Source organism: Malaclemys terrapin, chromosome 14 (genome assembly GCF_027887155.1).
Source record: "Malaclemys terrapin pileata isolate rMalTer1 chromosome 14, rMalTer1.hap1, whole genome shotgun sequence".
Lineage (NCBI taxonomy): Eukaryota > Metazoa > Chordata > Testudines > Emydidae > Malaclemys > Malaclemys terrapin.
Genome location: NC_071518.1, coordinates 35,865,635 through 35,879,818, shown reverse-complemented (window position 1 = coordinate 35,879,818; position 14,184 = coordinate 35,865,635). Strand labels below are relative to the sequence as shown.

At 48.1% G+C, this 14,184-nt stretch overlaps 1 protein-coding gene across 3 annotated transcripts in view; it reads right to left on the bottom strand.

Annotated features, from left to right (window-relative positions):
• The window catches only part of SLC12A3 (solute carrier family 12 member 3), a 58,341-nt gene that overhangs the window by 32,305 nt on the left and 11,852 nt on the right, over positions 1 to 14,184 (bottom strand). For all 3 annotated transcript variants that reach the window (XM_054049339.1, XM_054049338.1, XM_054049336.1), the window contains exons 5-13: positions 12,524 to 12,663; positions 11,489 to 11,599; positions 10,551 to 10,662; positions 8,212 to 8,342; positions 5,867 to 5,951; positions 4,907 to 5,061; positions 3,203 to 3,310; positions 1,751 to 1,874; positions 303 to 404 (exon numbers count right to left, since the gene is read on the bottom strand). In XM_054049339.1, coding sequence (XP_053905314.1) covers positions 303 to 404; positions 1,751 to 1,874; positions 3,203 to 3,310; positions 4,907 to 5,061; positions 5,867 to 5,951; positions 8,212 to 8,342; positions 10,551 to 10,662; positions 11,489 to 11,599; positions 12,524 to 12,663 — 1,068 coding nt within the window. The remainder of the gene's footprint in view (positions 1 to 302; positions 405 to 1,750; positions 1,875 to 3,202; positions 3,311 to 4,906; positions 5,062 to 5,866; positions 5,952 to 8,211; positions 8,343 to 10,550; positions 10,663 to 11,488; positions 11,600 to 12,523; positions 12,664 to 14,184) is intronic.

Genomic DNA, 14,184 nt, shown 5'->3' with positions numbered 1-14,184 from the left:
GAGAAAGAACCTGATATCTCTCAGAGTAGGAGCAGACACCTGTACCCAACCACCCCCACCCAGAGATGCTCTGTTTTTGGAATTGAAGATACTCCCCCATCTCCTAATCACTATGGATCCTCCAAGCATATCGCCTTGTTCAGCTCAAAGAGCTTCTTACTATGAAACCATTGGGCTCGGTCCCACACCTTACCCTGCTGCAGAGAGTGACCCCAGCCTTGTAAAGCTCAGAGACCCCGGACACTACCGCCCAGCCAACGAGACGAGTGTAGCTACCGAGCACCAGCGTAGCGATCACTCACCCGGCGAGTTGGTGATGGAGGCGTGGAAACAGCTGAAATTGATGAGTGCGTACGAGCACAGGAAGAAGTTGGAGATGATTGGGGCAATAGTGTTCAATTCAGCTACAGGGATAGAAAAGAGAGGGATGGCTCATTAGTGCATATGCTACACCCTGGCCAACTTAAGCCTCTGAGAATGGGAGAGAGGTGAAAATCAAGAAGAAACCGAAAGCCCTGGCTGATTGTTCCAGCTATAGGGTGACCAGATCACAACACTAAAATATCGGGACACATTGGGGTGCGTCAGCCCTGCCCACAGTCCACCCCCGTTCCTCCCAGACACTGATTTCCCCTCTGCCGGGTGGGTGCTCGCCCACTCCCTGCCTCTTCCCGCCCAAGCATCCGCCCTTGCTCCGCCCCCATTCCACCTCCTTCCCCCAAGGCCCACCCCTGCCCCACCTCTTCTTCACCTCCTCCCCTGAGTGTGCCGCATCCCCGCTTCTCCCCCTTCCCTCCTAGAAAGCACTAAGTGCCGCCAAACAGCTGTTAGGTGGTGGGAAGCACTGGCGGGGGGGGGGAGGGAGAAGGAGGCGAGGCGGGGGGAGCTTGGCTGCAATTTTTCCCCATGGGTGCTCCAACCCTGGAGCACCATGGAATCAGCGCCTCCCTCCCGCTCACCTCCTTACCTGAATATTGGGACAAATGGTGTCCCGATCATACATTGATTGGGATGCAGGACAAAGGGTTAAATATCAGGACACCTGGTCACCCTATCCAGCTCTTGTAGAGATTTCTAGATGTCTATCAACATGATATGGAAGAGCCATTGGATATGGATTCTACGTCCAGCTCTCTCTTTCCCTGTGTATGTGTTATGAAAGGACTCTCCCCCTAATATTACAATGCACATGGGGAAGGATTAGCCCCTTCCATCAAGATCAAACTCCAGTTAAAAAGGCAGCAGTGGCTTAGTGGTTTAACACATGTCCTACTGAGCTCCGTGGGAGGGAATGATGCTCAGCGCCAATTTGGCTGTTCAGGTTTCAGTGCAACTGGAGAAGTAGCCGTCGGACTCTTCTTGCCGAGCAAATGACAGAACTCGCTTAGATTGGACTTATTTCTTACCTTCCTGGAACAAACTCTGGGCCCGATCTCTCCTCACCTGGGCATAAATATGGAGTAACTCTACTCCAGACTAGCCAAGTGTGTAAGTGAGGGCAGAATTAGGCTCTCACAATCTACCTTGCGCTCATCCTTTGGTACAATATAATTTTATCTTCCGGCCTCCTGTGTGTAGGAAACCTGCAGCCATTTTTCATACCACGGTGGAAGAAGTTAACAAAGGCAGGAATTTGGTTTGACAAAGAAACAGCCACTTGGTACCACACTGATCATTAATCAGCCTGTCGAAAAAAAGCAGAGAAAACTACCTACTGGATCTGGCAACCTATTAAATCCGAGGCACTTACCGATAAGAATGAACCCCACTGCTATGATGTAGGTCAGCATGTAACCCCTGATGGGCTCCTCGTTTTTTCCATAGCCCTTCCCAAAGAAGCCGATCAGAGGGTAGAGCTGGTCCTTGCACAGGCACTGTGGAGAGAAAGAGAAGTCACCTAGACTTGACAGGCGCTGCGGACTAGTGGTTAGAGCTGAGAGCGAGGGTTGACTGAAGCAGGATTCAGTTCCAAGCACTTTCACTGGCTCAGTGTATAGCCTTGTTCTTGAGTGGACTTACTCCAGATTTACAACAGTGTGAGAACAGAATTTGGTCCCCATCCTAGAGCAGTGTTTCTCAAACTGGGGTTGCCGCTTGTGTAGGGAAAGCCCCTGGCGGGCCGGACCGGTTTGTTTACCTGCCCCGTCCGCAGGTCCGGCCAATCGCGGCTCCCACTGGCCGCGGTTCGCTGTTCCAGGCCAATGGGAACTGGTGGAAGCGGCGCAGGCCGAGGGACATACTGGCCGCCGCTTCCAGCAGCTCCCATTGGCCTGCAGTGGCAAACCGCGGCCAGTGGGAGCCGCGATTGGCCGGACCTGCAGACGGGGCAGGTAAACAAACCGGCCCGGCCCGCCGGGGCTTTCCCTACACAAGCAGCGACCCCAGTTTGAGAAACACTGCCCTAGAGGGTTGATATATTTTTAGAACCAGTTTGCCCATTCCTGCTATCAGGTCCCCTTCGCTGTGGAAACGCTAATTGTAATAACTCTGACTTGCATCCCAATATCAGTGGTAACAACCCTACCTGATGGGGCATTGCCATCACGGCTGGCCCTATGGAAAGGGCAGGAGATGTCACCTTAATTCTCTTAATTCATAAAATGAACAAAAGCAATGGGCCATATTCTGCCTCCTTGATACTCTCGCAAGCCCACTGAAAGGAAAGAAGCTGCATGGGAGTGACTGAGGACAGAATCTGTCCCATTAGGATTAGCCAATAGGAGCAAAGCCAAGGGGCCAGCATGAAAAAGTAGGAATGTGCATATCCCCCAGCTCATGGGCTGCACTGCATGATGGGATCAGGTGGAACAACGCTCCAGGCAAAAACCCCAGAAGCATCAAGAGTATCAGATTAAAGAAATTCCCAGTGATTAGGGTGACCAGATGTCCTGTTTTTATAGGGACACTCCCTTTTTTGGGGACTTTTTCTTATATAGGTGCCTATTGCCCCCCACCCCCTGTCCTGTTTTTTCACGGTTGCTATCTGGTCACCCTACCAGTGATGCATTGTGAGGCCCAACCACGGTGGTTATTCAGCTTGTTATAGAACTCACAGTGCCTACGCGTGGTGGAGACTCGGCCTGTAATTACGGCTCTGAAATGCCAGTGACCTGCTAGCTTGCTGTGGACTCATGTTTACTGTATACACGAAAGACAACACTGCAGATGTTTTCGTGGTCCCCTGAGCATGCCACCATCTCACCTGGAAGACTTTAGGTGCTGAGACCAGGCAGGCCAAAGCAGAAGAGAGGGTGGCCCCGAAGATTCCAGCCGTGATCAGGGGGGCAAATCCAGATACCATGCTCATACTCTACAGAAAAAACAGGGGGAGATAGGCGAGGGTGATGCTGGAGTGATCTAACAGCCTGGGCTCCTCCCACTGGAAGCTTCAGACTCTGACAGCCACCACTCAGAGCTCCTCAGAGCACAGCTTATTACAGCCAAAAACACCCTACGCCAAAAGAACCTTAATAAGATTGCAAAGTCAAGCACTCAGAAGGTAGGAAGTGCCAGTAATCAGGCTGCCTGTGCAACCTTAACTCAGCCCTCTAGTGCATATGCATTATAATACAGTCGTTAATTACATGGTCACATACTATTTTTCCCCCACAGAGCCCCACCTCGTTCATGTCACAGGATGCTCTGGGAATGAATCAGGGTGGCGTGGAGAAAGAGCCCGTTATCTGTAGGACCCTTTCCTCATTTGTTGCAAGTTACTTTTTTAAAAGAGAGAAAGCAGCAATTCAGGCAACTGTCCTATCACCCTCAGTGGCTACTGGCTGCATTGGGGTGTGGCTAATATTTCCACTCTGAGGGGCACTAAATCCAAACCTAACTGAGTACAGCAAAGGAACTGGGGCGGGAAGAGGGTGAGAACCACCAGCCATGGAAATCTTATCATAGAATCATAGAATATCAGGGTTGGGAGAGACCTCAGGAGGTCATCTAGTCCCACCCCCTGCTCAAAGCAGGGCCAATCCCCAACTAAATCATCTCAGCCAGGGCTTTGTCAAGCCTGACCTTAAAAACCTCTAAGGAAGGCAATTCCACCACCTCCCTAGGTAACCCATTCCAGTGCTTCACCACCCTCCTAGTGAAATAGTGTTTCCTAATATCCAGCCTAAACCTCCCCCACTGCAACTTGAGACCATTGCTCCTTGTTCTGTCATCTGTCATCACTGAGAACAGCCAAGCATCATCCTCTTTGGAACCCCCTTTCAGGTAGTTGAAAGCAGCTATCAAATCCCCCCTCACTCTTCTCTTCTGCAGACTAAATAATCCCAGTTTCCTCAGCCTCTCCTCATAAATCATGTGCTCCAGCCCCCTAATCATTTTCGTTGCCCTCTGCTGGACTCTCCAATTTTTCCACATCCTTCTTGTAGTGTTGGGCCCAAAACTGGATGCAATACTCCAGATGAGGCCTCACCAATGCCGAATAGAGGGGAATGATCACATCCCTCCATCTGCTGGCAATGCCCCTACTTATACAGCCCAAAATGCCGTTAGCCTTCTTGGCAACAAGGGCACACTGTTGACTCATATCCAGCTTCTCGTCCACTGTAACCCCTAGGTCCTTTTCTGCAGAACTGCTGCTTAGCCATTCAGTCCCTAGTCTGTAGCAGTGCATGGGATTCTTCCGTCCTAAGTGCAGGACTCTGCACTTGTCCTTGTTCTTTTGGCCCAATCCTCTAATTTGTCTAGGTCTCTCTATATCCTATCCCTACCCTCCAGCATATCTACCACTCCTCCCAGTTTAGTGTCATCTGCAAACTTGCTGAGGGTGCAATCCACGCCATCCTCCAGATCGTTAATGGATATCTTATGATTTCCCGCACCCCAGGCCAAAGTGACCCACCCAGCCTGAGCCTTCTAAGCCACGCTGCGGAGAGCACCAGAGTGACAGTACCTGGTAATAATTGCTGAGTCCATAGTGACAGCTCTGTTTCTGAGCACAGTCCGTGAAGTTCCACCCGTAGTCACAAGCAAGTCCTTCGCAGCCCGGAGAGCCAACAGGGATGGAGTCATTCAGGCTCCCAGAGGCATCACGTACCACACAGGCACCTAGGAGGGAACAGCTCCCATTCACTTCCCATCTGTCTTTTCCAATATGATGATGATGCCCAGATGTGCTTTAACAAAGGTCCCCGTGTAATTGTAACTCATTATTGAGTCTGTCTTACAGGTGCCTGATCCACAGAGGAGATAAGTCTGTCACAGTCCCCATCTAGAGAGCTTTAGCTCAAGCTGTAGCCGCTTATGCTTTCCACTCTGAACCAGCGGCCTCCAATCTCCAATGTGCCAACCAAGATGGCGGCTATCACAGACTGCCCATTCATTTTGCCCAGTGTCCCAAGTGTCTGGCTGCTCCTGGAATTAACTTGTACTAGGTTTTGTTTTTAAAGTAACTTTCAGCTGTATCAGACATGTCCACGCTACACAGGCATCCACCCAGCGCCAACTAAAGCTCCCAAGGTTCTGTGCCATGGATAGTACATACTGGGCCCACTGTCAAACTGGGTTGAATTCTTTGGAGACACTTACAGTGTTGCCAACCTCAAGAGGTCAAAATTCCTGAGTCAGATCTCAAAAAATCATGAGATTTTTTTTAAAAATCATCAAACTATAATTTTATTAGTTTGTTTTTTTGACTGTTTAACTCCCCTGTACTCTGCACCCCTGCTGGTACCCAGAATCAGAATGGATATCTGAGCCAGACTGAATCAAAGTGCCTTGTGTCCCAGGATTCCTGATAACTGGGAATTGCCCCGTCCCTAATGAACATGAAAGCATGTAATTAACCATGGACATTTCATCATATGTCACTTCCCCACCACTGCCACTGATTAAGTCTATGCATGTTACTTACCAATTGTAGCAGAAATAGCCAGATAGGATATTGTAGTCCAGAATATAGCCATCAGCGTGCCTTTGGGAATGGCTATGGCTGGATCCTAAGCAAGGCAACCACAGAGTTACACAGCAGCATTCCATAGGCACCACAAAATTACCTTTCATTTTTGTAGCTATAAAGAAGAGAAAACACTCCGAGATACTCAAAAACCGCACAACAGCTTTCAACCTGATACCTGCACTGTCCAGAGTCTGGATTTCTTAACCTGCTGGGCACTCTGCAAAGCCCACTTTCGGTGCTAGATGTTTGGAGGTGAAGTGGGATTGATGGGCTGGTGTGTTGGAAATCTCAGAGTGTGTCGCACGGAATGTTGTTTTAATCTATTTAAAGTGACAGTGACAGAGGATATCGCATGCACTGGCCTCATCTGGGAAGAAGTATCACAACTAGCGAGTGACTCTGATCAGTAGAGGAACCGGACTGCCCAATGTGTCAGTGGTACAGGAGGAACTAAGGTTTAAAGTAAGGTAAAGCCTCAGGGACAAGATAGGAGCTATAAAATCAACTAAACAGCTGTCAGGCTGGACAATCCTCGTAAGAATCCAAGGTGCCAGAAACAGCCCTAAACTTGAACTTTATAAACATGTCATTACAAGGGAGGGTGTGATCCCTCCTGAGTAAGGAAGACAAAGTTGGGTGTTGGGCTGTGCAGAAGCCTGTTTGTTTGTGTCTATAGTTTGTTGCTCTTGTCTTTAATAAGCACCTCCTCTTTCAGAAGGGCTGGGATTCCATGTATCATGCAACCCAAACCCTTGGATCCAAACTCTGGAGTGTTTGGCGTGCCAGTCCAAATCAGCATGCTGGGCCCATCTATAACGGATTCAATTCGGATGCTTATAGCCAAACTATCTGACATTTCTTTGGGATGCAAAATGAGCTGGGACTATCCTGAGCCCAAGCTCTTGGGAGAGATTGCCAGTCATTTCTAATCGGCAGCTAGCTCAACACTTCTGCGAGAAGTCTTCCTCACATGATTTTGGCACTCATTCCCCAGGCAGGAAGGGCAGAGTCCTGTGAACTGAAGAAACAAAGCTTACCAAACTTTCCCTAACCTCAAAAATAGTTCAATTTATTGCTTGGGAAACTGATTTATCCAAATCAGTTCAACCGTTCCTGTGCAATAAATGTAGGTAGCCCAGTATTAATTCTATTCTGTGTAGAGTCTTGGGGTACGTCTATACTTACCCGCTGGTTTGGCGGCCAGCAATCGATTTTCTGGGATCGAGTTATCGCGTCTTGTCTAGACGCGATAAATTGATCCCGGAAGTGCTCACCGTCGACGCCGGTAATCCTGCTCTGCGAGAGGAGTAGGTGGAGTCGACGGGGGAGCCTGCCTGCCACGTGTGGACCCGCGGTAAGTACTTTTAAGTTCAAACTAAGATGCTTCGACTTCAGCTACGTTATTCACGTAGCTGAAGTTGCGTATCTTAGTTCGAACTGGGGGCTTAGTGTGGACCAGGCCTTGTAGTGCATCCATCACTGTGCAATCTAATGCCTCAATCCTGCAAGAGTCTTTGGGCATTGGACCCCTGAGCTAATGTAACTGGGCCTCTATACGGGTGATGGGTGCCACCCCTACAGAGCAGGATCAGGATCTAAGAACCTACTGAGTAGAGCTAGTTGGAAATGCAGTAAAACATATATATCCATGAACATTTCTTGGACTTGTGTGTTAAAACTTTAAAAACGACAACCAGTTCCATCGCCACTCAAAAAACGAATAAAACATCTGTTATTTTTTTTTAATTATTTTTACTGTTCTTTCAAAATTTGGATAAAATGTTTTGAAAATAAAAAGATTTTGGCCAGCTCTAAAACAGAGATAGACCAAAAAATTATCCAAGTATAGCGGGACCTGGATCCAGGAGCAGCTCTAGGTTTTTTGCTGCCCCAAGCACGGCAGTCAGGCAGCCTTCGGCGGCGTGCCTGCGGGAGTTCCGCTGGTCCTGCGGCTTCGGCGTACCCACCGCCGAATTGCCGCCGAATCTGTGGGACCGGCGGACCTCCCGCAGGCATGCCGCCAAAGGCAGCCTGACTGCCGCCCTCGCAGGGACCGGCAGGGCGCCCCCCGCAGCTTGCCGCCCCAGGCACGCGCTTGGAGCGCTGGTGCCTGGATCCAAACCAGGCCTGCTCTTGGATTTACAAAATCAAAAGCCAATCAAGGAAGTTTTACCGACTCTGGAGTTTGCCCGTTTCTGACACACGGAGCTTGATTAACACAACCTCATTCCTGCCTATAGCACACAACCTGTGCCGCTTGCCTTATGATGCTGTATTGGCCGGGAGGGGTAAAAACCTACCTTCAAATCACCTGAAATGTTGGCTCCAGCCAAGATGCCAGTCGCCGATGGAAAGAAAATGGAAAACAAACCAAAGAAGGTGCCATCTGGTCCGCGCCAATTTGGCACAAAGTTCTGAGCAAAAATATCAGCTGGAGGAGAAAAATATTTTTCTATCAATTCCAATCTACTAGATCATTTTAATCAAGTTTCTTTCACTTTAAAGGCAATGGTTGAAACAGTAGCTGCAGTGTTTCAAACTGCTATTGGGAGGCAACCTTGCAGCGTTCTACTGTTATCTATACGGCACCCTAAAACGTGCTAGGTGCTTTCTTGTCATAAAGTTAGATCCGAGTTTACAGTCTCAGACTCTGATTTGGCAAGCAGATCAGTGGGTTTGCCTACAGGTGTCCAGTTTTTTAAAGGTATTTAAAAGCAAGGCCTAAGTGATTTAGAAGGTTACATTCCATTTTCAAAAGCGCCTAAATACGTTTACAAATTTGGGCCTGGCTTCCTGCTCAGGTGTATGGATCTGCCCATGCCAATCTGATTGTGAAATCAAGGTCTACACAGATGACACAAAGTCTAAGGAGGGCTGGGAAAGGATGTGTCATGAGCTAATTTCTTGTTTGCTATTTCCCTACCCTCAATCTGTTATAGGGTCGGGCCTTAAAGTGGACAGGGCAGAATCCAAATGAAAAATGCTTCTCGGTATAAAAAATTATTCGGCCACTGCCTGTCTGGAGATTTTGCTCCAGGGGATTCGAATGATTCCAGCAGGAATGGCGTAATTCACTAAATGAAAGAGAAGCATTTCATCGCAGCCTTAATTATCACGATGGTTTCATCCATTGATCCATCGAGCTCTCTCAGAGATAAGCCCTTTCCCTGGCAATAAATGGGCGTTCTGTGTGACAGTGACAAATAGCCACGTTCAGCCGATTCATTTTGATCCTTCTTATGTCAAAGAGCAAATGGTAATTAAGACAAATGCCGGCATGTTTTATCCCCGGGGGTGAAATCAATGGGATCTGTGAATGCTGAGCACCTATGAAAACGAGGCACATGCAGTACTTGCATGCTTGGTAAATGACACCCACAAGAACTCTAGGGTCCCAATGGTCTCCCACTCTTCACTCAGCCAAAGTGGTTTGCACAGTCCTGGGCTGAAACACATACTGGGCTGGGTCCCCTGCCACACGGTCTTGGTTCATCTCATACACACTGCAGGAGCATTCACCTCTCTGTCCCTGGATGTAGATCCTTATGGGCCTCCAGCATCTTGCAAACGTTCAGCAGAACAACCAGGAAAGTGTCATTGTCTCCCCGGAAGCCTTATTCGTTACCGCACCGCTCTTACGCCGAACAAGCAGGCCAGAGCGGGCACTTAACATGAGAGGCTGTTTTCCTGGCAGGCACGTAACAGAGCTGAACGAGATACATTTCTGTTGCATGCTGCCCTACTATCGACTAACTGCCAGGACCTTGAGAACAAAGTGACCGTATGGAAACGTTCAGTTCAGCACTGTACTAGAGCATTCATCTACATGTGTCAATAAACCATAATCATGCTGGTACAGTAGAACAAAGCCCTGGCTGGGATGATTTAGTTGGGGTTGGTCCTGCTTTAAGCAGGGGATTGGACTAGATGACCTCCTGAGATCCCTTCCAACCCCAATCTTCTATGATTCTATGATCCAAAAGCCATATAAGCCACACAAAGCTAACCAGGCCCTCTCCACCGAAATGGAACAGCGGAGGTTATGGTGATAACGCCGAGCACCAAGACTTCCTCGTTTTGTGACATGGACCGGAGAACATTTACTCGAATTTTATCATAATTAAGAGTTCCATGGAACAGAAAACTCTGGTGCAACCTTACCTAGGGTTTTGTTCCCATTCCACCATAATCGTTAGAACTAAACTCCAGCCGACACAGTAAACTGACTGAAAATACATTCTAGCCAGTTTATATGCTTATCTGCCCCCCACCATCTTAGTACCCAAATGCCTCACAATCTTTTAATGTCTTGGTCCTCACAACCCCCCTGGGAGGTAGGGAAGTTCTATTATCCCCATTGTACAGGTGGGGATTGAGGCACAGAGACAAGTTGCATGAGATCACACAGGAAGTCTGATGCCGAGCAAGAATTTGAACCTGAGCCTTCCCAGTCCCAGGCTGCCTCCCTAACCACTGAACCATCCTTCCTCTTCCATTAGAGGACACGTTTGTCTTCCCTTTTCACTGTTTATTTGCTTATTTGCAAATCTCAGTCATTCACGCCGGCTCTCCCAGCCGTCCATGAGAATTAGTACGAGTTCCCCCCAAACTCCTGCCGTTAGCCACCGCTGGAACCTACCTCGGTAACTGAAGAATCCTTTTGCCTGCTTCTCCTCGGAGGCTGGAATCACCGTCCCCACTATGTAATTTACAAGGGAAATCATGATGACTATGAAGAACAGCACCTGTGCCTGAGAGACCAAAAGAATCCGGCTGAACAATCTGCTGGCTGAGTACCTGCTGCAAACGCTGTACAAAAGGGGAGGAGTGAAAAGTACAGGCGGGCAACTCCTAAGGAAGTTTCGCCCATCTTCCAGTGGGGAAGCTGCAAACAGGCCCCCCGAAGCAACATTCTGCCCTTGTGACTAGTAGGTCAGGGTAAGTAACCTGTGCATTCCTCGCAAGCCGCAATGCTGCTTATACCCTAATGCTAGTTGGTGCAAAGGAGCGAGCCAACCTCTCCTCCGTACCATGCTTCCCGCCCCTCCTAAACTTGGGGACAGATGACCTCATCCAACCTAACAGGCTGAGCGAAGCATCAGTTCTGGCTAGACCCATATTACAAGATGCAGCATGAACCCTGAATCTGTGTTTGTCTGTTCCTTGGCCAGCAGACTTTTGTGGCTAGTTAAAGGAGGCAAACAGCAGCATCTGAACAAACGAACCAGACAAAGGACAGCCTTGAGGCAAACGCGGTGATAAGATTCAAGAGAGATTTGGATATGCGTATAAACGAGAACAGATTCCACACTTTCAACAGTCAGAAGAAAATTATATCTGGGCTGGCAATGCTTATGCTGCAGGGCAAAAACCAATCATCAGGAAGGGTCAGGAAGAATTTTCCTGGTGGTAAGAACCTTGCAGTTAGGTGCATTATCGGAGGGAGGGTCTGGCTCCACTATTCCCTGAAGCAACTGGTATTGGCTGCTGTTGGAGGCAGGATACTGGGCTCGCTGGACCATGGCTGTGTTGTGGTATGGAAATTCCTAGGTTCATCCTAACAATTGAGACCATTACCTTTGCTTCCCACTCCATTCCGGCCAAGGAAATCCCAAGTAGCACTGTCACTGTGATGACCCCGATGATGCGGATGTCATTTGTGGGGTCTACAATGGGCGAGTTATGTTCCTGAGAAAGGAAGCCCAAGTCAGCAGTCTGCAGTTCTGGAAGCTGATGGCAGAGTTGACCCTAACCATACAGACAGCATCCGATTCCTTCACTTCCCTCTGTCTTTATGTACTTTTAAATTCCAATTCTTATTAAAAAACAATAGAGAATGAAGGGGCCTATAAAACCATCATTCTTTTGCACCAACATTCAACCAGCTAAGTCATTTCAGTTGCCGGTTACCTTAAATCTGGTCTGCCAGGCATTTTTCTAGACTTTTATTTTACATTAAAACATTATGGCCATACTATTGACTGGGAGTTCTTCAATGCCGGGGCTGCGTCTTACCTAAGTTCCATAGAGCACTGCGTGAATGGGTGGGTCTATATCATTTTGGTGTGTTTAAGGTATGGATCTGTAAAGTTATTTATACTTCCTAAATAAACAGCTTTAAAATGATCTTTAAAACAAATTAATAATAAAAAAAACAATTTCCAGTTTCAAACCAGGCAGGAGCAGGCTGTATGGAACAAACCTGAACTGGCAAACACGTGGAGTGGAAAAGCAACTAGGTCATTGTCATCTCTACTTAGCATGATTTCCATGGCTATTGATTGCTGTTGATTATTAATTGTTGGTTATTGATTTGAGTATTGATAACTAATCAGTGGCTATAAGTGATTAATTACCAATCATGTGTCAACTATTGATAATTAATTTGCTTATAATTAATGCACACGCAATGGCATGTAAAGAGCAAAAAGTTTAATGACAGACAAGTTGAGGGAAAAGAGGAAGAACAAATACAGATTTTTTTGTACAACTGTTCACTGTTGGCAGCATGGCAGAAGTTGGTCTTTAAGAAGGACTTAAATGTTGACATGGTACAAGTCCTCGCGGATGAGATTGGGGGAGGGGCACCGTGAAACAACTCTGATTCCTTACCTGGAGCAGATCGCGCACAGTTTCCGCAAAGCCCACCGTGTGCATGGCCACTGCCACGGCATTCGCAAAGGCAAATATGAGACCGATGGAACCACCCAGCTCTGGACCGAGGCTTCTTGAGATAAGGAAATAGGTGCCACCTAACGCGTGCCAGAAACATTCCATTGTTTAAATACTGCACACGCAGGATCAACATTGCAGTACCTGAGGTGATCACAGATATTCACGAACCGAACAACATGCCCTTAAATGGCTCTTTGTCCTCTACACAAATTAATGACAAGTAGGACACTATGGCCTGTGTGGCAGACGCCTACCCACATCCATGCACTGTATGTGTGGTGAGTGACAATGACACAGGGAGATAGGAAAAGAGGCTCAACATTTTACAAGGCCATTTATCAGGATCTGAACATCAAAGTTCAGGCAAGTCTGGATCTGGGGTTTGGGTCAGGCCCATCTCTAATTTAAAAAAGCATTAATTGTGTGCTTCTCTGAAAACAGTTCAGTGATGATGAATCAGTTCTCGTCCCAGATCCTGCCTTGTCTTACTTCCACATTAACTATTATTCCTTTTTATGGACTGAAGCCAAATAGCTATTAAGCATATCGGTTTTTGCCTTGGCATCTATGTTTTCCCCTGATTCTTGCCTTGTTCCTTGCCCGCCTTCTCTTCAGGATTTGGTGGTCTATACCGGTACCCAGAGTCCCATGAATCGTTGTCTGTACTTTGCTTCCTTTATCTTAAGCAGGTAGCCGTGTTAGTCTGTATCCACAAAAACAACAAGGAGTCCGGTGGCACCTTAAAGACTAACAGATTTATTTGGGCATAAGCTTTCGTGGGTAAAAAACCCACTTCTTCAGATGTCACTGAAAAAGTGAGGCTTTTTACCCACAAAACCTTATGCCCAAATAAATCTGTTAGTCTTTAAAGTGCCATCAGACTCCTTGTTGTTTTTGTGCTTCTAAAGAATCCCTGCCTAGGAGAAGGAAGAGTTTGAAGGGAGACTTAGAACTAGACAAGAGCAAACTCTTGAGAAATTGGCGTGAGGGAACTAGGTGTTGATAACACAAAAACAGGCTGAACCTTTATTTAACATGTCAGAGATTTCATATTTCAGTTTCAGCCTGGACTGCCCCCCTTGTCCAGAGACTCCACTACAAGCCATGGGAATGTCCTTGCTGAGCTGCTCTCTCTCCTGCCAGAGTGGGCCCGGAAGCAGAAGAGATGGAGGCGGTAGCTTGAGGAGATGGCGGCCCAGAGTTCTGGGAAGCAGGGAGCTGGGTCTGGGGATTCCGGGGGCCAGAGCTTCAGGAGGAGACATCTCCCCTCCAGCCAGTCGCTGACAGCTTCTATCACCACTTCTTCCCCATATGCAAGGACCAGCCCTAGGTGAGAGGGACTGCCTGGGACCTGTCCCCCTTCCCCTCCAACCAGAGAGACCGGGGCCAGCTGGGATCTCTTCCCCCTCCTCTCTCACAGGAGAGACCAGGGCCAGCCAGGACCTCTCCCCTCACACCAGAGAGATTGCCCCCATTCCCAGCTCCTGGCTTCCCAAGTCCTCATCTCCTCACACTGCCTCCAGAAGGAGAGATGGCGGCTTGGTGAGGATCTATATGTGGTGCTTGGAAATGCGAAGGGGGGAACGCATGCCTTTTGG